General features: G+C 44.4%; 1 protein-coding gene across 1 annotated transcript in view; it reads left to right on the forward strand.

Annotated features, from left to right (window-relative positions):
- The first annotated feature begins 7785 nt into the window (after positions 1-7785).
- The window catches only part of SLC35F1 (solute carrier family 35 member F1), a 220996-nt gene continuing 205837 nt past the window's right edge, over positions 7786-22944 (forward strand). The window contains exon 1 of the mRNA XM_030267791.4: positions 7786-8169. Coding sequence (XP_030123651.4) covers positions 7967-8169 — 203 coding nt within the window. The 5' untranslated portion in view covers positions 7786-7966. The remainder of the gene's footprint in view (positions 8170-22944) is intronic.

Raw genomic sequence — 22944 nt, forward strand, 5'->3', positions numbered from 1 at the left:
ACACTCTAGGGCAGCCTCACGGTGTAACCAGGATTCTGACAGTCCTAGGAACTCTCAGGAAATTAGAAATGATAGAAAGGAGGAAAGGGAGTGCCAAGGTCGGTCATTCTCCTTCCCTGCAGCATTAACTAGAGTGTTGCTGTGTTGCCTGTCACAGATTTTTGGATCTGAGAAGGTGGGACTGTGTGGGGGAGGTGACACAGGTGGGACTAGATGTACACAAGGCCAGAGAGGAAGACATGAGAAGTTTGAATAGATGATGAAGGGTAGGCACTGCCAGCAAAGCCACAGCTGTGGTCACAGCAGCACCAATTCAAATGGTGTGTGCAGGTGAAATGAAGAGGGAAAAGCTAAACCTGCACCGCTGTCATGACCACTGCTTGAAAGCACAACCCTTCTGCTGCTGCCTTCTGCAGCCTGTCCTCAGTTGGACCCTTCTCCCCATGGCTCCGGGGGAGGAGGGAGCACCACACTGCACCTGCACTCAGTCAGGGCTGGGGCTGCATTCCCTGGGACCTTGCTGGCATCTCCACTGGGTTTAATTTCAGTTTCAGCACTACCATTTTGTTTCCCCATAGGGATATGATGGCAATAATTAGAAACCCGGAGGCCTCTGGTGTTATTAACTAGGACAAAAGTCTGTCAATGAGATATATTACAATACTGCTAAGGCATGCAATATGTATGATTGGTTTTCTCTAGAGGTTAACACATTTACTGTTTGGGAAGCCCCTTTAATTTCTCCTCAGTCCATCTAATGGCTTTTCTCCCTTACAAAATGAACTTTCATTTTTCTCCTGAGGTGGTTTGCTTTAAATATTGAAATCCTTTTTCCAGATGGAATTCTTGTCCAGCAAAACTGCTGTGTCACTTTGCCCTGGAATCTGGCAGTCCTGGCCTGTATCAGAAGCAGTGTGGTCAGCAGGACCAGTGATTGTACCCCTGTACTTGGCACTGGTGAGGCCACACCTTGAATCTTTTCTTCAGTTCTGGGCCCCTCACTAATAGAGACATTGAGGTGCTAGAGCATGGCCAGAGAAGGGCAGTGGAGCTGGTGAAGGGTCTGGAGAACAAGTCTTACAAGGAACAACCAAGGGAGCTGGGGTTGTTTAGCCTGGAATGGAGGAAGCTCAGGAGAGACCTTATTGCTGTCTATAGCTGCCTGAAAGGAGGTTTTGCAGCAAGGTGGGGGTCAGTCTCTTCTCACACATAATAAGCACCAGGCTGACAGGACAAGTTGCACCAGGGGCAATTCAGATTGGATATTAAAAAGGATTTCCTCACTTAAAGGGTTGTTCAGCATTGAAAGAGGTTGAAAGAGGGAAGTGGTTGAGTTACCAGCCCTGGGAGCATTTAAAAAACACATACATGTGCTGCTTGAGACCATGGTTTAGTGGTGGCCTTGGCAGTGCTGAGTTAATCGCTGAACTTGGTGATCTTCAAGGTACTTTCCGACTGAAATGATTCTGTCATTCTTCATCTCTGACCTCTCACCTTGAGTGTTTGTTTGGACATTGCTCTACCCAGAGAGGGCATGGCCAGGAGGACCTCGAGATCACCTTAAATGATCTCACGTGCATCACAGGCTTCTACATTCCACTAAGCTACTGTTATATGGAGACGGTGTGCTGAAACCAGGGCAGCGAAATGCTTCTCAGTCCAAGAGCAACTTAATTATTGGAAACCCAGGCCTCTCCTTGACAGAATGTTAATTATCTAGCTTGCAAATGGACAAATAAACCACCTCTGCTGTGAGATGTGTAATTTCCAAAATTATTTCCCAAGTTGTGTGTTGAAGCGTGCCTCCAACCTGTTTCCTGAACTGCCCAGGCAGAGAAGATCCTGCAGGACTGGAGAGTTTTCTATAAAATACAGATAAGTAAGGAAATAAAGCAATATCAAATTGTCATATTTATCTTGAAATTGACTTTTCAAGACTTGCTCCCTCAAAATCAAAAGGAATTGGTTTGATTTTTCTCATCAGTGTATCACATTTTCTGGTTGCCAAACAGTAACATTAAAAAGAGTTATGGTTTTTCCACAGAAGAACAGGATTATTTAAAAACTTGTTATTTCTGGACAAGTAGAGACATTTAAATCAGACCATGCTGTAGGTTAACATTTAATAATGCAATGAAGAAGGACAGGAATCACACAATCAAAGAAATTAAAGTAATCTTAACGTGTTTCTGTGAAAAGAACAAGTAAACTGAAAATGCTCCTGCATTTTCAGCTGCACAAAACCAGCAATACATGATTTATTGTAAATTAATTTCTCTTTTGCTACCAGGTTAGGGACTTCTTCCTGCTTGCTTTTTCAGTACTGAATATCAGCAAGGGAAATAGCAGTCTGCCTCCCCGCAGCTTCCTGAGCTGATGAGCTGATGAGCTGTTGCTTTCGAGATTCAGCTCTCTTTCCAGTCTGAGGTTTTGAGTCTGTGAGTGACCTATGCTACAAGCAAAGCAGGAAAGTTAATACTGTTCTTAATTAATCTCTGCAGGATTCATTTATGTTTATGCAAATTAGGAAGAGGACAAGTAGGTAAACGTCTGCAACTGTCAAAAAGCTGCCGGTGATTGCATGGCTGTGACATAATGCTGAAATGATTGCTGCAGCAGTGAAGCAAGGAAATCTCAGAGAAGAGGCAATCACATGTGAGGCAGGAGCTCTCCCCATTCTCCTCCTTAGAGAAACTGAGCTATTCCAGATGTTCTGCTTCTGAACTGCTTGTGAACCTTATACTATTGTAAGCTCAGGCATTCGCAGATTATTTATTGTACTTTTTATTGTGCCTATGCTGCTCACCGAAGGTGATGGAATTGAATAAATTCTATTTAATTTTACCTTTTCTGTATTGTGTAATCTGTCTTCTTTATATGGATGCAGCTGCTTGGTCTCAGGCTCCAAAGGCATTGCAATGCAATTCTCCCCGTCTCTGTGCGTGTGTGTGAATATTCTCCTACAAGAAAGAAAATTATTAGTCAGTTGTTACATTCCCTTCTGCAGCTAATGAAAAATATAAAGTATTTTTATTATGGATGCAAATAATAGGCCTCACCACCCACAACCTTCCTCACTCTCTCTGCGATGCGGGTGGGGTGTCTCACATCACATGCAAGGCAAGGAAGAGAGAACCAGTGGGGAGAGCAGTTCTGTCTGTGCCTCCATGCTCCTCTCCTCTTGTTTCACGAGATGCAGAGCTCTTGGCTGGGAACTGTACATGAGCTGTGTGCTGATGTTCCCCACAGCTATGTTGCCTTTCCATAGATGTTCATCCACTAACGTGTATGAATACCACACTGCACTCATAATTCATGACTGATGACCTGTCATCCTGTAACCACTTGTCTTGTGAGGCCATGATTATCTGTAACAATGGTGCCAAAGTGGGACAGGGGCTCACGGAGACTGAGGAATAACATGAAGGTTGTGCTTGCTGTGCTCTACCCTTCCTTTTTTTTTTGTCATAGTCAAACTCTCATGTTGGAAACTTGTCACTTCTGTGAGTCTTTGTCATGTGTGTTGGGAGGTGGTTGGAGTAGTTGGACTCTCCTAGTAAATTCTACCCAAGAAGAGGCTGGGAAGGATTTTCAGCAAAGGACTTTTGTGCACACCAACACTTTGCCTCCATGGCTGTTGTTTGTCCCCTAAAAGCACCATAAAAAAGGCTGATAACATTTTCCAATGCAGCTCTGCTTTTAGAGATACCTGGGTTTTTTTCAAATAAGCTAGACAGAAGCACTACAGCTTCAGGATAGTGCTCAACCCAAACTCACCAGAAATATGACTAAACCCTCTCTGGAGCATCATGCAGGAATAAGTGGGATGAGCTAATGTTGATCCATCTGGTGTTGCAGCAGAGTGTGCTAATGAAAGATCTCATTCCCTCCAGTTGCAACTATTTCATTCCAGGGATAAGAAAAAAAAGTAATATTTGATTTCTTAGTCATAATCAATTCATGTTTTAATAAAATAAAAAGGTTTAAGATAAACAAAACATTATAGCAAATATTAAAATTTACATATCAACATAAAATTTATATATTCAATAAAAATCAAACAAGAACTATATAACAGTCATTCAGAGGGATGAAAAAGAGGTCATGATTGTTCCTCTTGGCATCCTTGGTGGCTGATTGAGAAATGACAGTGCGTGTCCTGTCGTGGCTAGCACTGCTTCAGTACCTCAGTTTTCCTGTCCTTGAAAAAATGTGATAGAAGAGTCTAGTTTGTCTGGCTGAATCCCTGCAATAAGACAAACAGCCTTGAGAGTACAACACTCAGAGTTTTTCCACAGATCTGCAACCATTGAAACCTGGGGTTCTTTTCTTGGAGCTGGGAACCAAGGGATGCCAACAGCAAAAGCAACTTCAGCAGTTCCAGGAGACTCAGCTGGAAAAGGAAAAATTGAGTTTAAAATCTCTAAAATTTGGCTAATCAGAGGTGAGAGCCCAAGTCCTAGCATCCAGGGAAACTGGTATAGGGGCATGCCTTAATAAAATTCTTTTCTTTGTTAGTACTGCTACCCTACTTACAAGTTTTACTGGTACTGTGTTGTCCCTCTAGTTATTGGTTAGCCTCTGGTCCGGCTACAAGTCCTTCCAGGTCTCAAGTGGGATCAGAGCACAGCTGCCAGTTTGGAGCCACAGGAGAGGACTTCCCCACCTAGTTTAAGGATTGTGCTTCAGGCACAAGGATTTAGGCTTAGGCCAGACCCCTGGGCAGTGTGTTAGGCAGTCACCGAGGTTGCTGTTTTAACAGCTTTGTATACCTTTATTGACAGAAACTCAAAAGTTAAAAGGACTTGATCCCCCATGATCTTTGGTGGCCATGGAGAGTTTTTTTTTCCTTTTATTCATGGAGAGTGTTGGAGAACAAAAAGGCTGAGACAGTTCAGTGCCTTGAGAGTCTGTGTTTAAGCTCATGTGACAATATTGGAAAATCTACATAGAAACCAGATTCAATGCTAAAAGGTGAATTGCTTCTTCAGGGTAAATGACAAAAAGGAGTCATCAAACGAAGCTCTTGTATATTCACCTGGGGGGTGAAATGCTTAACAAAAATTAAATTTTCACAATTATATGGATTCTATGCTTATATTCTGATAAAACTACTCCAGTTGGGTGTTACATAAATGAAAATGTCAGCTGTGCCATAGTTGAATGTCAGCATGGGAAGTAACAGTTACAAGGGAGCAGAGCATGCTTAGTGCTTTGTTTGAAATCAGGCCAGGAATGCTAGGACTGAGGGATACTGAGCCACAGGAACAGCATCTTGAGAAATTATTAAAATGTTAAAAAATGCTGCTCTCAATCAGTGCCTACTGATTGTATGGTGCAGTCCACTGCTGATATTACTAAACAGAATGCATCCTGTATCATTGGTCCTCCCAGTACTTTTGTCTAACCATGGAAAAAACCCTGCACGGCTAAGCTGCAATATTAAAAGCATGAAGTCATGGGATGGTGTAATGCTCTGTGTGTGGTATGGTGTGGGGGTAAGACAAAGTGAAAAGTAATTGGAAATAATTTCATTGGACACAGCAAAAGTTTGGCATCGTATTTATGATGGACCTCCATGTGCAAGAAATCCATTTGTCACAATGGCAGCAGGGCTGTGCCCACAGACCTACAGTTTTTCTCTTCATTGCTAAAAATGGGGCTGCCAAATAAGGGGGCTGCTCTGAGGACAGGACCTCCCTATAGCTCCCCCCCACCTCCCTCTCCCCCCCCCCCCCCCCGTTTATGGACAGATCCCAAACTGGACTTCAGGTATGCATTCATTTGGTTTAATCAGCGGGAATAAAGTTACACAAACACTGTTGTTCTGATCTGCTCAGCTGTCGGATTAGTCTGAAATGGCCACTGAGCACCCAGAAGCGTGCTTCCAGAATACTCATCCAGCCGCAGTGTGGAGAGACAGCGTGTTTAACAAAGGGCATGGAAACATTAACAAACAGGTGAGAGAGGTACGTAGGACACAGATGAGTGTGCGACCTGGGAGATGCTACAGCTGCACCAGGCGGTGGCGGCTCTCAGCACCGGGCTGGCAGCCCCGAGCTAGCCTTGTACCGCCCGGCTGCAGGGCACTGCAGCTCCCGAGCCCCTGCCCCTTCCACTTCCAAGAGCTGCCAGGGAGAATGAACCTCATCTTCTCGCCACTTATGGAAGCATGTGATTGCCATGGGGGGACTAGGAGAGAAGAGAATCTCTCGGCAGCATAATCCGATTCAACTGAGATTCGGCTCGCGCTGAAAACAGCTGGCTGTTTGCCCAGAACAGAGAATGAACTTTACAGGATTTCGAGTGAGCGAGCCCCATCTTCAAAAGCATTCCTCTGGTAAAGCAACATGCTCCACTGGATCTCATCTGAAGACCTGTTAGATGGAGGCTGTTCAGGTACTCAGAGTAAACGGACATATTAAACATTGATACCGGCAAAAGGAAAAGTTCCTATAAACAGACATTACCGACCTAAAACCTAAACATTAAAAAAAAAAAAAAAGAAAAAAAAGAAAAAAGAAAAAAAGAGGCAAATAGAATTTTGAGTATCACATCTATCTGATTTCCCGGGGAGAAACTGCATGGCTTTACAACCACATTTCCCTGCTTACCATGAACGTTCATCTCATCATCACAGCTTTTGTGTAAGGTTCACACAAACAGAAACATAGGGAAAGAATCCTTGACAAAAATAAGCAGAGGGGAACAATAGAATGAAAAAGGTGAAATTTCAAATGTATGTCACTTAAAGGACTTAGCGAAATTATCATGTAATATGTTTCAGAGAGACATGATCGATTAAAAAGACGCCTCCTCTGAGCCTAATTCAATTTTTGAAGTGAAATATCTTTATCTGTAGAGTACGAAATACTGAACTCACGTTCATTCCATCTCTCTTTGGGGAGTCTCCCAGTATTTGAAAGAGCGAAACACAACACTTGTAACAAGGCTCGCCCAGGCATGAACTTCAAGTGCACTGTCTCTATGAAAAATGTATGGAGCTCTGAACTTTACAGCGACTGCCATGCCTCCCTCAGTCCCTTAGGTGCCTCTGGCAGCGTAAGAGCCAGGGTGTTGTTCAGAGGCGATTTTTTCTTTACACTTTTCCCAGATGGCTGGGGACGACACGGGTCGTACCGCGTTTCAGAAGACAAGTGTACGGCAGCTCCCGGGTGTTCACGCAGCACCGGCCAGCGACAGAAGTGCCGTGCCGCCCAGCTGCGAGCATCCCCAACCCAAAGAAACAACTCAACACCCCCAAAACAAGCACCCCAAAAAGACAACTAAACACCCCGAAGAAAACCGATGAGCATTGAATGGGGCAAAGCTGGGGGCCCCGCCGCCGCGGCTCCCCTCTCCCCACAGCGGAGCTCAGCGGGACGCCGGCAGAGCTCTCGGGCGGGCGGGACCCCGCGGGACCGGCCCCGGCCGCGCTCCCCTGGGTCCCGGCGCGCCGGCCCCGCGGGTGCGGGGGCGCTGCCGCCGCCGCGGGCTCCCCCTGGCGGCCCCGGCCGCGCTCGGCGGCGGCCCCGCGGCGCGCAGGGCTCCGCCGCCGCCGCGCCGGGCTCCGAGGGGCTCCGAGGGGCTCCGTGCTGTGCCGGGCCGGGCCGCGGCAGCAGCCTCGCCCCAGGGAGGCGCGGGGCGGTGGCGAGCGGAAACAAAGGGGATCGAGGCGGCGCAGCGGCGGCGGCTCCGCCGGGGGGAGGCACCGGCTGGGCGCGGGGGGTGTGGGAGGAGGAGGAGGAGGGTCGCCAAACTGCTGCCACTTCGTCGGCCGTGAGCGGCACTCGCTGGCGGCGGCGGCAGCATCCCGCCCCTCGCTGCATGGCAGCCCAGTGAGGGAGGAGCGGGCGAGGGTCTGGAGCTGCCCGGAAGCCGAGGGAGCCAGCGCCGGCGGCAGCAGCGCCCGCCGCCCTCCCGCCGGGATGCGCCCCGCTCTCCGCTGAGGCGCAGCCCCGCCGCGATGCTCTCCCCCGAGCGCCACCGCCACCACCGCCACCCCCCGCCGCCGCAGCCGCCGCCGCCGCCGCACCACCCGCCGCAGCCCAGCCATGTCGTGGCCACCATCGAGAACCTGCCGGCGGAGGGCGGCAGTGGCGGCGGCAGGAGCGGCATCTCCGCGCCCTCCTCCAGCGTGCGCCAGAGGATCAGGAAAGTGCTGAACAGGTGAGGCCAGGGGATGGAGCGGGGCTGTGGCTACAGGGCACGGTGCCGCTCGCCCTGGGGCGCGCAGGTCCCGAGGGCCAGCCGTCGGAGGGGCCCCGACCCGGCTCGGTTCGGCTCGGCCGGGCTGGGCTGGGCTGGGCAGGCAGCGCCTTTCCCCACAGAAGCCCCGGGCGGGCAGGCAGCGACGGCGCGGAGCCTCCCCGGCCCATTGTTGCCTCCGAGGCGGCGGCGAGAGCCGCCAGCCCGCGCCCTCCCCGCCGGTGCCGGTGCCGGTGCCGGTCGCACCTGCCGTGTCCAGAAGCACAGCCCCCGCGGCGGAGCCCCCGCGCTCCCGCCGGCTCCGTCTCTCCCGGCCCGTCACGGACCGGCGCGGGGCGGCGGGAGGAGGCAGCAGGCAGCCCCGCCGCCGCAGCCCGGCCGGCCGCGGAGGCGCCGCCGGGGAAGTTGGAGCGCGGGCGGCGGGGAAGGGGCGGCGGGGAAGGGGCGGCCCCTGGGGCTCCCGGCCGGGCGCGGCCTGATGTCCCGGGGTGCCGGGTGGCGTCCTGTGGGATCCCTGCCCGGCTCCCAGCAGCTCGCGTGCCCCCGGAGCAGCAGGCGGGGCTGCTGGCGAGAGGCGAGCCGCTCGGCTCGACCCTGCGGGTGGCTCAGAGCGGTCAGTGCAAAGATGGGAAAACTGCAGGATACTCGGAGTAAATTATTTCACCGAAGGCACAAGAAAACGCTGGAACCATCTTAGTTAATCCTTTACGCTCCCCTCTCTGCCGGTTGTTTCTTTTGCATTGCATTTGGTTAGAGCAGAGGGTTTTACTACAAAACAGAGTCCATCCAGTGCCTAACTGGTTGCTCTTCTCCAGAAGGAGCTCCTGTCTGAAAAGGCAGCTGGAGCCATCACTTCTGCCTAATGACTCTTACGTGCTAAGCAGACTGGTTGCAGCAGTGGGATGGTGCGTACCAGCCTTGGCCTCATTGTCCCGGCTTTAGTTTCAGATTCATGTAACATGGACAAGCTACTGAACCCAGCTATTCTAAATGGGTGTATTAGGTTTGAAGATGAAGCTTTTAAATATTAAAAAAAATTAAAATTCCTACAAGTGTTACATTGTTAAAAATACATGAAGCTATTTGCTCTTAGACCATCCCTATTACACGCAATTAATTAACTGTTACCATTCCAGGAGAATTCCCCAAAGCTTCAGTGACAGAGGAAATACTTATCTTTTGTTATTTGAGCATGACAAGGGTTGAAAAGAAGTTGAAAGAAGTAAGAGCTGCTTCAACTCAGTTACACATTTTCTTGTACCACATGCATTTTGCAACTCTCCGTATTGAAAGATTGACTCAATTCCTCAACCCGACAGTCTGTGTCATCTTAGGCATCCTGTGCTTGCAAGATCCCGCCCTCCTTCTGCTTGGTCATCCTGAGGTGTGTGAGTCCTGAAACAAGACACTAGAGACCAGATATTTTCCCAGGGGCACCAAGAGAAACATGAAGATGTGGTGAAGAGATCAGATACATAACCCATAAGCTCTCCTGTGCAAAGGTGGTAATAATGACCTCTGGGAAGTCAACAAATCGACCACATTCTTCATGGAGGTGTTGGCTTAATTTATACATTTTAAACAGTTACCATGCTTATGCATGTACATGACTGAGCTGTAGATAAAATGTCAAATCAATATTTGTTGTTCTTTATATATGATTGTATAATTGAAACGAGAATACCTAGGTTGTAGTGGGTTTTTGTGGTTTTTTTTTTTTTGTTGTTTTTTTTTTTTTTTTTTTAGAGGGGGGAAGGGTAGAAATTTGCTCTGGTGACCAAAGTTCAAATCTGTTCTGATTCATAAACTAGAACTTAAAAATGAGATCTCCCATAGCCCAGAAGAGCAGGAGTCAGTCACTTTTTCATGATTGTATTCTTATCTCCTCCTAAAACATTAAATAAGAGTAAATTTTTTCCAAATTTATGTGGTTTACGGAGAAGAAGAAGACATGTTACTGAGATGTTTTAATTCTTAGCTAGTCCCACATTGTGTATCAATGGAAATTTTTTTAAAGTCAGGTTTCTTTAAGTTTCTTTCAACTTTACATGGGAACTGATGTCTCACGGCTTTCCTCAGTATTTCTGTTGATACAGTGAAATGAATTCTGACACAATGCTTATATTTTCTTTCTTATGCTTTCCATATTCTCTATGGAAACCATACTCTGAAAATACATGTGGGAAAGAAAGAAATATATATGCCATATCCCTAAAGAAGTAGGAGACCTCATAATAAAAAATTTCTTTCTTATATTAAATCTTTTCATTTAAAACCCTTGTCCTGTCACAAGAGGCCCTGCTAAGAAGTCTGTGCCCAGGGAGGGGCCAGACTTTGGTGTGGTCAAGGAGGAAACAAGACATCAGGAGAAAGGACATAGAGGCTGGCAGATCATTATTTCTTTCTCTCTTTGTAGCAGTTCAGTTACCCAGGCACTTTCTGATTCCTGAATTGCCTTCCATTGCAATTCAGGAATTAAAATTAAACAATTTAAACAAATTAAAATTGTTTTACAAGCTATGGAAGCTTATTTTAACTTCACCTTCCAAAATTCTCTCTGTTCACTCAGTAGATCCCAAGGTAATAGAGAAACACTGGAACAACCCCTTCAGGGTATCTGGGAGAGAACACACTGAAAGCAGAGCTGATTGCCTGTAAAAGTCTATTTCAGTGACACAGCAAACACTGCACTCTGAAAAAAGTTGTCCATAACAAGGAAGAAGAAAGAAAATTCAAACACAAAAGTGAATGGTTGGAATTATGAAGGACTGGAGATGCTCAGCACAATTATGGAATAGCTTGTGTATAAGTTCTGGGCTGCCAGTGATGGTGAACAGCACCTGCTGCAACAGGATCAAACTTGATCTTACCCTTGAAGTGGTTGTGGTGCTTAGGGATGTGGTTTAATGGTGGACCTGCTAGTGCTGGGTTAATGGTTGGACTCCAGGATCTTGGAGGTCTTTTCCAATCTTAATGATTCTATGGTTCTGAGTTAGGAGAGGATGGCTTTGAGTTGCTGTAGCAACTCAAAGGGGAAATGTTGTGCTGCAGATCTGTTCCTGGACCTGTGACTCACACCCATAGTCCATAAATCCCATCTGCCTGGTACCTGCCTTGTGACATGTGCTGAGCAGGTGTCCCTGGCTGACTGTGCCCTGCTATGTTGCAGGGAAGAGCAAGACTAATGATGGCTGCTTGATTGCTTGATTGCTCGCTTCCCCAAACTTCTGTGAAGCCAAAATTGGACTTCACAAACTCTGCTTAATAAGCAGTGACTTACTTGCTCCTCATTGACTCCACCTAGTAGGAAGGTAGAAAACAAATTATGTGGTTTGGGGTTCTGTGGTTCTCTCTGCCTCTGCTCCAGCAAGCACCTACAGATTTCAGATACCTGTTGGTGGGTCCCAGCTTGCTCCATCTGGCTGTATTCCATCACAAGAGGCAGCTTGTCTCCCTTTCTTGCACTCCCTTGGTGATCTGAAGGGCAGAGACTCACCTGGCAGATTCTCCTGTGGCCCCTGAAACCTTTTGAAGTAATTTACAGGTTGATCTCACGTTGGGAAGTGTGGTTATCACCTCTTGAGAGGAACTGGACAGACAACAAACATTGCTGAAACACAGGGGGAGAAGGTTGCCAAGTAATCTCTTTGGGGGATTCTTGCAAATTGTCTCTAAATGAAAGCCAACAAGCGAGACACCTGCATGGGCATTATCTCTGTAGTCCTGGGCACAGGACAGGGAGGGAAAAGGAAGTTTCTGCAAGCAAAATGAGTTAACATCGTTAGGTACTGTGACAAAGTTTTTTTAGCTAAATAAATAAGATTATTTGTGGAAACAAAAAATACCATAGCTGTGTCGATGAACTCAGGTCTCCAGAGAAATGTCTAGGCACTGCTATTGTATTGCTTTCCTTGACAAGGACTTTTTTAGACAGCTGGATGGCACGTGCATTTTTCTGGGTTTACCCACTTCTATCTTGTAGAGCTTCCTTAAGGAATACCAGTTATAAAGTCTGGCTGTGCCTTATCTTGCTGTTTCAAGGTTGTCTTCATGGACTTTTTCTTGCTGGCAGTTGCTGAATGGCACTTTGTATTTCTCAGAAGTTTCCTAAAAATCATATCAGAATATTAGAGACATACTCAACTTGAATCAGAAAATGGAATAAGAGTTATTTCAGCCATTCAGTCCCATCTCATCTTTTAAATAGCTTTGTAGTTATGTTCTCTGCACTAGTGAATTGCAAAAGTTATCTATGGAGCAGTGTGACTTTCTCTGCTTCTTTGGTCGCTTATTTACTTTGTCAAGTAAATTTCAGCCTTATGTAAAAGCCACTGCATGGTCTAATTCCTGTCTTAGAAAAAGGAAGAAAAAAGTGTTTCTAATAAGTATAATTCATTAAATTAGGCAGTGATGTATTAAGCAAAATTATCTGAAGAAAAGCAATTTAGATTCTTTTTGAAAGAAAGCTCCTCTGTTTGGGTTCAGTCTGAGTGAAACTTCGATTTTTTTAGTGTGTTATAGGCCTAATTCCTCCCTAATACTGGAGCTGAGGAAGAGTTTGGCCCACTAGGTAACTAACTTTAAACTTGAACTGTGTGTCAAAGCCACTGACTCTTCAGAGATGGGAGCTGTTTAAATGGCACTACAAGTATCAAAAGCTATAGCCCAATGTGATTTTTTTTTCCTAATAACATGCACCTGCATAATAAATCAGGCATAGGGATTTTATGTACTAAAAAGAACTTGGAGCTGAATAATAATAAAATTGAGATTATATGTTTCATTGCCCCAAAGCAAAAATGTCTTTCAGTTGACTGATCAGAGAGGCAAACAAAGCAAATAATTTATGGCATTTTTTCTTAATGAAAAGCAAGTCAAGGATCAAACATATCGTTTATGAATCCAAAAAAGAGTGAGTATTTGTGACCTTCAGTTGCTTTGCTTTCTTCTTCAAAACAAAAGAATTTGCTTCCTTTAGGATTTTTATTCTTAAAAAGTACAAATAACGCCTCAAAGTCCTACCCGGAATAACAGTGACTGTAGAAAAACGAGCCTGAGCTCAATTCAGATAGCCACAGTTCTCCTTTTAGGTAAAAATATTTATACCATTCTGAAGTAAGTCAAAGAAAATGAGATCAGAGCATAAATAAAGCAACTAGGTTGGCTTTCTTGTGCCTGTTAGTATTATTCTTTTTGGTTGAGGAAACGGGAAGGTCATATCTGCCTGTAGGAAAGCATCCTGGCAGAGGATAAAGAAATGAAGTGATGAAAAATTGTCCATTCTTTCCTTTTCTCATTAGTTTGCTTGTAATCGCCATTTTGTAAGCAAACAACTTCTGCAAACTAGCCGTGTTCCCAATGATTAGGCTGCATAAGGGAAATACCTGTAAATGGGAGAAAATGATGCTCTTCTTCTTCTCCAAACAACTTATTTCAGTGAATGCAAGCTTACTTATTGGCATGCCATAGCACACCCAAAATGCTTTGATTTAGAAGTGAAGATCAGCTAAAGTACAGAAAGCTTCCATGTTTTTGATGTAGCATGCCCTGGAAATGTGCACAAGTTTGGTTTCAAAGTGTCTGAGTGTCATTTCCTAACAGGTGTAGAAACCAGGATTGGGAAGCTTTGTCCCTCTTGCCTTGTTTTTGCTCCTGAGAATTTGCCCTTTAGGAGATACAAGCCTTGTTCTGAAGTAGGAATTGTTTGAAGAGATGTGATATCCTAAATGCACTGTAATCCAAACCTGACAGCCCCCGTACTGAGTGGGAAAAGACTTTCCCAAGGAGGGGCAATTCGGGAAAGCAGAATATGTGGGTGTCTTCTGTCTACCTATGACATTCAAAATGCCACTACTTACTGGCTGCCTGTCTGTAAGTGGGAATTTTTGACACCGGCTGTGCTGTGGGCTTTGGGAAGGGGTTACTGCCTCTTGAACTAGGGGGGTTTCAAAGAAGCAGCACCATAAATGGCTCCATAGAGAAAGCGGGAGGAATGGACAGAGTGGCTCTTATGGGATGGACAGAGCAGCTTTAATGTGCTAATGAGGGGAAGGCCAGATGCCAGCAGCGATCAGAAGGGCTCTTTGTGGCCCTGTCTCTCTGGAGATGGCTGGAGTCTCTGTCCTTATCGGGGTTGTTTCTGCAGGCAGAGGGAAACACTGGGGCTATTAGTGAGGTGTTCTCTTCCTTTAAGTCAGCAGATAGCCTTACAGATTAGCACTTGAATACTGATTAGGGCTAATTACTTAGGATAAAGAAATTGCTGAAGAAGCTTGACATTAAAAACTACAAAAAGTAGCCCCCAAGCCCAACAACAACAGAAGTCTCATGCTCAAAGGCTTTTGAGCAGAGCTCAAACTCATCTGAAATCACCTGTTGCAAAAACAGCTGTATGGGGACTCATAAATTGCTATGACTGTAAAGTGTGTAAGTATTGGTAGTTTTGAGATTCATGTTGTGAACTGCCTACTCTACCTGTCTGTGCTTATTTATGTCTGTCATCCATCTAGCTGAAATTTTTACTGAAAACACTTCAAGTTTTGAAGTTTGTCTTTCAGCTTTCTCCGGCATGGTTTGTCTCGTGATTTAAAAAAACATTTATTCAATACATATTCACTCTCAGTCATTTTTCTTGGTGACAACAAACGATTGAGGTAGCAGGTTTGACTCCCATGCATCACCTTTTCCTCAGTGCAGGAGGGAGCAGCCCCATAGCCTGGCTGTGCTGGGTGAGCACACCTCTACTCAGTGCCCTACACAGTGGCCTACATCTACAGGGAGTGTGCTGGCTTTTTGGGATGTGCCATGGCACACGGGGATGACCAAATAATTTCCTAGAGAAGGGGAGTGACCCTTGATCTCACCAGAAAGGTCTGTCCACAAATGATGCCATGCAGGCTCCATGGTAAAAAATAGGGATGCTTATTAAGCCAGCCTTCTGTTTATAGCTGATACAGTAACTTCAGTCCATAATGTTCCCTTTGGTGTGGTGGTCACTTTTGCTTCCTTACATTGCCTGTTCCCCATGTAATATGAGAGGTCACACTCCACCTTCAGATAGGTCTGACCTGTGGCAACCTGGAGGAACTTTGGAGCTGGATAGATAATCTTTTTTGGTATAACGTTTTTTTCCTAACAGAAAATGTAGACAAGTCAAAACCTTCTCAAGAAGGATTGGTCTTTGTAGAGACTGCGTGTTTAGTAAGGTTTCTTATGTCCAGACTAGATTGTTTTGGTTGGAGAGCAAGTAAGACTTCATGGTAATCTGGTGATGGGAGTGCATATGTAGGAGACCATGATTAACTCTGCTTTGCTGCATCCCTGGAGGCTGCTGTGAGCACATCTGCTGTGAGGTTCCCTTAGGATGAAGAACCTCAAAAGATCGTGGTTTTGTATTGATGCAAAACACAAGAATTTTTTAAATTTATAAGATTACAACTGGAAGATGCTTCCCCATCCCCTCCCCACCCCCCGCTCATTTTTAAAGGCATTTCAGGTTCCAAGGTGTTCATTTACAAAAGCACGCTATGCTTGAAACAGATTGCTGCTTCTCTAATACAGATAAATGAAGTAATTTATGTCTAAAAACAAGACCATAACCCTAGTGTTAATTTCAACCTGTAAGCCAGCATTAGCTGGTAATGGAAATAAAACAAAATTTGAAACATTTTTAGTGATGGCCATTAGTTTACTTAGTCCTCTTTGGTGTTCATTTGTCTAAGGAGCTTTTGTATGCATGTCCAGGAGCTTTACTGTATGTAATTCGGCTGCACTGATTTTAAAAGGGAGCTGTCTTCTGTGCCACATTTATTCTCATTAGTTTTCACATCTGGCAAGTGTTTTTTGATAGGAGTTGGCTTTTCCTGCTTTCCATTTGGTAGAAATAGAATATGAGTTAAGAGGGGTGTAAATCTTCCCCCCCCCCATTTAGTGAAATAGAGAAGAAGCCATTGACATTGTGGGATGGAGATTCCAGAATCTGTTCCTGCTCTGATACCTCTTTATCAACGCTTCAAAGCAGAAGAGAGCTCCACAGCTCCACTCCTGGATCTCTCCAGCCTAGTAACTAAAATTCTGGTCCTTAATGTAGCCTTGAGGTAGCTATCTCAGAGCTTTTCAGGGGAAAGGCAAGTTTGAGGGAGCTGGGCTGGGCTGAATAAGAGTGGTGGCTGCAAGGTAGAAGCTGGGGGAAATCCTCTCTCCTATTTTTTGAAGAGAGGAGGTAAATGCCTAACTCTTCAAGAGTGGACCTGAAGTGAGTCACTGAAACATAGGGGCCAAATGCTCCAAGGAAGGGTAAGGCATAAACTGTACCCTGTCTGATGCTTTCTGGTTTTTACCAGGTGATTTCAGTCAGATTTTACCAAATATTTCAGTCTTTGTCTACTCAGGTGCCTCTGTGGTTTTCCCAGGGTGCAATATTTTGCATGGATCTTTTGGTTTTTTTTTTTTTTTTTTTTTTTTTTTTTCACCTATGATGGTGAGACAAATGATAGAAAATACTTATTAAAATTAAATTAATTACCTTGTGATTATTTTAAGTCCTGGTATTTTATGGAGTTTAAACAGCTCTGTATTTCTGGTGGCTTCTGCAGCCTGATCTGGACCATTTGCCTTCTGAAATCTCTTCTTACTTGAATCTGAGTAGTGTAATGAAACTAAGGGTTTCTTTCCTTTTGCTGCTTTCTTTTTCTCTCTCTGCTGCTGCTGCTACAGACATGAAATGCTTTTGAATAAGTTTTTTTTTTAACTCCCTCCTGATAATATATTGAGGTCTGTAGGGATTGTCCTGGACAGATTGAAAGTGAGAAAGGACAGAAAATAGCAAGTAGGATGGGTAGAGTTGAGCAGTGAGCTGGAAAATATTTTTATGGGTATGGGATTTGATACTTTAAGGAAGTAAACCTTGAATGTTGTAGATATAATTTTCATCAGGCTGGGTATGAGGATTAAATACCCTTAGGCAGAAAAAGTTTCCAAGCTTCATCCCATATAGTGGGGAAAAAGCCGTCACCCAAATACAAGTAATGATCAACTGAAGTGCCTCCTTGTCCTGGTTTGGGACAAATTTGGAAGGGAACTTCCAAAGGGAAGATTCCCTAAAGGGCAAAATTCAGCGGCTTTTCTGCCCACTTGTTTGGGAGATAAACCTCCTTCAAGAAAAGTGGAAAAAACCTGTTTATTTAACAAGCAAAGTATTCACAAGCATAAAAAGTTGAATATTATTAAACAATAAAACTTCTTGCTGTTCTGAAGAGATGGCAAATGCAGAAAGTCCTTCTGTAGTTCAGAGGTGTTTCTCTGTGTGTGTTTCTCAGCTCACTGAGTGTCTCTCAGTCCCTCTGGCGCCGGAATGCAGTGTCCTGGCCCCGGTGGCCACAGGTATGAGCTTCCAGTGTTTTTTCTGGGTTTCGGTCCAGAGCAGGTATGAACAGTTTCCGGAAAAGGAAAAGCCACAGTCCAGGGAACTTCACTGCCTCAGCTAGCTAACAAAAACTAATTAAAAGCAAAGGAGAGCTCTCTCCTGCTGTCCAAACATGCTGCAGACATCACAGTCTGTGAGAAGGAAAGCTGAAGTTCTTATCTCTGTGTTTTTGAAAACACCATGAAAAAATTCCACCTCTTCTCCTTCTCCCCCATTTCACTCTCAGATCTAGTTTTAAAGCACAAAGCTTATTTCTGGGCTAAGCAGATGAATGGGGATACAATTCAGCATCAAAAAGTTACTCCAGGACACTCATTTTCCTGCATAACCTACCAGACATGCACAGGTAACTTTCAGTCAGACTTTGATACCTGACCTCTGCTGTCAGGTACCTGATATGCTTAGTGAAACACTGTAAAAAAAGGACTTTCAACATTTGCAGAGGTGCTGTCCAGCTTGTCCCACAGCAGGCAGCACCTGTGGGTAGTCCTGGAGACCTTGTTCCATTGCTACTTCCTCACATTCTTCTGCCAAAGCTGCTTTGCTTTTTGTTGGTGCTCACCAGCACTTTTTTGACAGTATACTTAAGGGGTTTCTTTTTGGGTCCAGTCTGCGATGGGGGAATTATGTCTTCAATGACATCCAGTAGATTCCAGAACATTTGGAGGATTTAATCTAGAAGCACAAGGGCAAGGTGGTGTGATGGTTATCATACACATGCATGAAGGCACCTCTTACTGGTACTGTAAAGGAAAATTCCAAGTTTTCTTGCATTTAAACATAATGGTGACAGCAGAACAACTGTTCAGTATCAGAAATGCACTCAAGGACTGGGTCAGAGTGGTCAAGGTTAGATGCAGTGCCATGATGGTGGTTGAAGGGTTGCCAGAAATAAAACAGTTACACTGGATTTGTGTTAACCAAGCAAAATCTCTGGGATTCAGAGTTGGTCCTGCTCTAGAGAGGTTACTTGAGTTTAAGACACCAAGTAATTCCCTAGTAATTCACTTGAAAAATTCTGTCTGTGACTGTAAGTATGTGATATCTTTTAGTTACCTAAAATCAACTTCCCATTATAAATAAGTAAATTCTAGCACATTTTAACTTGTAGAAGAATTTCTGTTAAATGTGATGTCTGAAATTGTCCATAAGTATTGATTTGGTATGCATTACTGTTAATGGAACTTATTATTACTCAGCTAGATTAATTTATTAGATTTATCTCTACATTACAACCTATAGATGTATTGAGACATGAGCCCACAGAATCAATACCAATTTCTTTCCTCATTTATGAATGTTCTTACTAACATCCAAAACACTGTTACACTCAAGAGTATTTAGCTGCTATTTATTGTGAAGCATTACACTCCAACAATTTTAAATTTGTCTTTTTTCCTTGTCCTTTAATGATTATTTTTTCCATTTATCTGGGAACTTGTTTGAACAAAATGCCATGCATCAAGTTTCAAATGAGTCATGATCATACTTCAGTCATTGAGTCTAGCAGTAACTTAGGTGTGCAAAATTAGGGCTGAGACCAGACCTAATCTTCGAGATGCGTTTTGGCTGCTGTTCTGTGTGGCAGGCCCAAAGTGGGAGAGGGAACAAAAGAACAAATGTAACTTCTCCTAAGTTGCCTGCCAAATGTGGTGTATTTGCATGTTTTCCTTTGAGCAGCAGCCATGCGTGCATTTATCTTTCAGAAGCAGCAGTGTTTGGCTGAGGAGCAGTGGCAAAGACCAGCTGAAATGGGTTACTGATGTGGAGCTCATTCACTTGCTTCCAGAGCTTGAGCTGTTGAAAGCTCATGGTGGGAAGTAGAAGAAGTGACGTACAGGAGAAATACGGGGTAAGAAAGCTGTTTGATCACTCCTGCCTCTGCTGCAATTCAAGACTGGTAGACAGCACTGATGGCAGGGAGAGACAAGTCTTCAGATAGTCCTAACATTGGCATTTCTATTCCCATCCCAGCTCCAGTGGTGTTTGGGGATAATGTCCTTCCTTCCTCTGGATGGACTAGAAATGTTCTGTAACTCTCAGGAAGAGAATTGCAGGGACTGTTTTGGTCTCATCCCAGCCTTTAAATGCAATTCTAAGCAGCTCACCAGATGTTTATATGGAGAAATCTCCAGCAGCTGCATATGCACAGAGATAATTTTTCATCCAGTGGTCTGAAAGGTGAAACTCTGTAAAACTCACTCTTCTCTGGACAGTCCTTCTTTCTTGTTTTACTGTAAACGTTGCTATATTCACTGACAATGCTTCATATCTGACCAGTTTTTGGCTTGTAGTTAACTATTGGTGCTGTAGCTGCTGCTTGTGCACCACTGCAGTTACTGGGCATTAAAAGCTCAAGCCTGATAAATGAAATACAGCATGTACAAAGGATCAGCCAGGTATAAAAGGGAAACTGAGGGGAAAAAAATCACCCCCAAAAATATCATATATAAGTATTGTGCAGAAGTAGGCATTAGAGTTAAAAAAGTGGTGAGTTGCCCCATGAATACTGTTTGCCTGACCCAGCTATGGGGTTTGGGATGAAAGCCAGAGCAGGGTGATTTGTGTCATCCTGACTGTGCATGACTAAAAGTTACAGGAGAGCTGGTGGACAAAATGCAGCTTTACCAACGTGTGCAGTGCAGGATAAGGAGGGGTTGTTTGGTTTGTTTTCAGGGGTTTTTGTTTTGTTTTGTTTTGTAAATCAGTAGCTTCTGATTTACAGTCCAGAATTGGATGCCAATCAATTTTTTTGGCCCTGGGTGAATCTCTCAACCTCTCTGGGTCTGGTTCGGCACCTGTAAAATAGGGACAATTAAACTTAACTACCCAGAAGAGTTGTTGATTAGTTAATGCTTGTAAAATGCTACACAGTGCTATAAAACAGAGCATAATACTCAGAAACATCTGGTTTGCAGTTACTATAGTGCTTCTCTGAAACTTTATGGGCAAACTTTGCCAAGAAACAAAATTATTACTGTGTGCAATACATGTAGGCATTGGGAGATGAGGGACAGACAGCTTTTCAGAAGCATCTAACTTTCCTCAGGTACATTCTCTCAAAATACAAGAGGTTTCCCAAGAGCACCTGAAGTGGCCTGCAACTGAAAGCAGTGTCAGGTGAATTTGAGGCTGCAGAATGAGGCTGTAGCAGTTAGCAGAAGAGCTCCTTACTCCATTCCTATCTTCTTGTTCTTATTCTTGACCCTGCCTAGCTTCTTCCCCCCCTTTTTTTTCTGGTGGAACTGATTGCACAGTACTGTCAAAAACCAGGTTGGTGGTTGGATTCAGATGGGAAAAAAATGGGATAAAAATGAGGAAAAGTTTCTGCCATTGTTTGTTTGTGTTTCCAGATGGATCTTACCTCCAGTGTGGTTTATCATGTGGCTACACACACATGGGCTTTGAGGCTGGTACATAGTGGAGTCTAGGGCAGTTGCAATTCTCCTGACACTGGAGATGATCCCATAAGCCATGTTAGCCAGACACAAAAGGTGTTGCCATCACAGAGCTTAGAAGGTGTGTTAGTGAGCCAACCCTTTTTCCTGCCTCCACTGATTTCATTGGAGACGTGTATGGTAGCAGAGAGCAATCATTTGGTGCAGGGCTGATCCTGGCTGAAACTCATCACGTTGTGTGTGAAGTTCTGCTAACAAAAGGGACAGAATGTGCTAGAGACAAGCTTGTAATAATTTCTGAGATTTGCTTGTTGACTGTTATTTGAGATACAATGTGAATATGTGCATGATATTAATAATACACATACATGCACATATTGACTTGGTTTAATAGGAGACTTAAAAAAATAGAAGCAGTGATGGAGGGAAGAAGCCATTTCCAAATCCATCACTCCTTCATTGATAAGTAGCAATTACTAAGAGAGGGTCACAAGTTACCTCATGTGAAGATTCAACTTCTCAGTCATTTTACAGAGCTAGGTAAGATGAACATGAGCTAAGGCTGAGGAATGAATTTGTTCTTAACAGAATATCATGAACTGCCAAAAGGAGGTTCCACTTCTGTCTCTTCCCTGCTCCTGGCCAAATTACTCCTTCTGCTTTTGCTAAGCCAGGTCTGGTTTCTGTCAGAGGCAGATCACTAAAATCACAGATCATTAAACCAGCTGAAAGAAGTTGCTGTTGTAGCTGGGTTTTTAGTTAAGTTTTTATTAAACTGGACTGAAGATGAAAGAAAGGAGGTTGTTAGCAGGGAGCAGAGAGGAGCAAGGGCAGAGGAAACGGAGAAAACAGGGATGGGAGGTAAAAGAAACTGGAAAGAAGGAAGGGAAAGTATATCTTTCTATGGTCTCAAACTTTTTGTTTGGCTCACCTGTATTGTAATACCACGCCTGAGCTAACTACTTATTGCCAAAGTCCTCAGCTTCCTCCTGCCTTCTTGTTACAAACCTTAGTGTGATGTTCCTGTTAAAATGAACACATGTAAGACCTGTTGGCTATTGACAGCTGGTAAACAATCAGCTGTAGCCAATCCCTCCCTCAGGTAGGGGGGAAGTAATGTGAATATACTCAGAGAGGAAAAAGAATGTTGCCAGGTATCTGGCTGGTAGTGTGATTCTGAATGGGGGTGGTGGAAAAATGTGTGCTGTCAGACCTGTAAGTACTTGCTGCTGGAGGTGGTGGTGGAGGTGTGATGCAGCCCTAAATTGACAGTAGTCTTCTTTGTTACAGGTTAAATTTATTTATTTTTAGGCAAGCCTGAATTCAGTGGGGGTAGGCATTTGTGAAAAAACTGAGTGTATTCATGCTCTGTGTTTCCCTGTTGATAGAAAATGGAAGGGCAGCCTTATCCATGACACAGGTTTTTTTCACGGTAAATAAAACAGCAGACACATGTTCAGCAGGTCTAAAATCATTATATCTGGTGTGCAGCAGTGCTCCTGTGGGCTTTGTGACTCACTTCTGTCTCCCTGCCAAGGTGTGCACTAACTTCTTTGCTGTGGCTGACTAGAAAAATAGCCCAATCAGTGGTGGCCACTGAACTGGTTTGTCTACCTTTCCTTGCTTGCCTTGATGTATTATAGTATTCTCCTATAGTCCAGTGTGAATAGCAGTTTTTATTTTGTTGATGTGATCTTGGGCGCTTATTGCCATTCCCTGACTTCTTTCTTCCTGGAGCCAGCAGCCATGCACAAGCTTTCCCAAAACTGTGCCTCTGATCTGCAATCCCGTAACTTCAGTTACCAAAATAATTATTTAAGAGCAAAATATCCACCAATTTTGCCACCTTGGGAATGGTCACAAGATTGTACTGTCATAGATAGTTTTCTGGAAGCGTTTCTGTTAGTCCTGCTT

Source organism: Taeniopygia guttata, chromosome 3, assembly GCF_048771995.1.
Source record: "Taeniopygia guttata chromosome 3, bTaeGut7.mat, whole genome shotgun sequence".
NCBI classification, from domain to species: Eukaryota; Metazoa; Chordata; class Aves; order Passeriformes; family Estrildidae; genus Taeniopygia; species Taeniopygia guttata.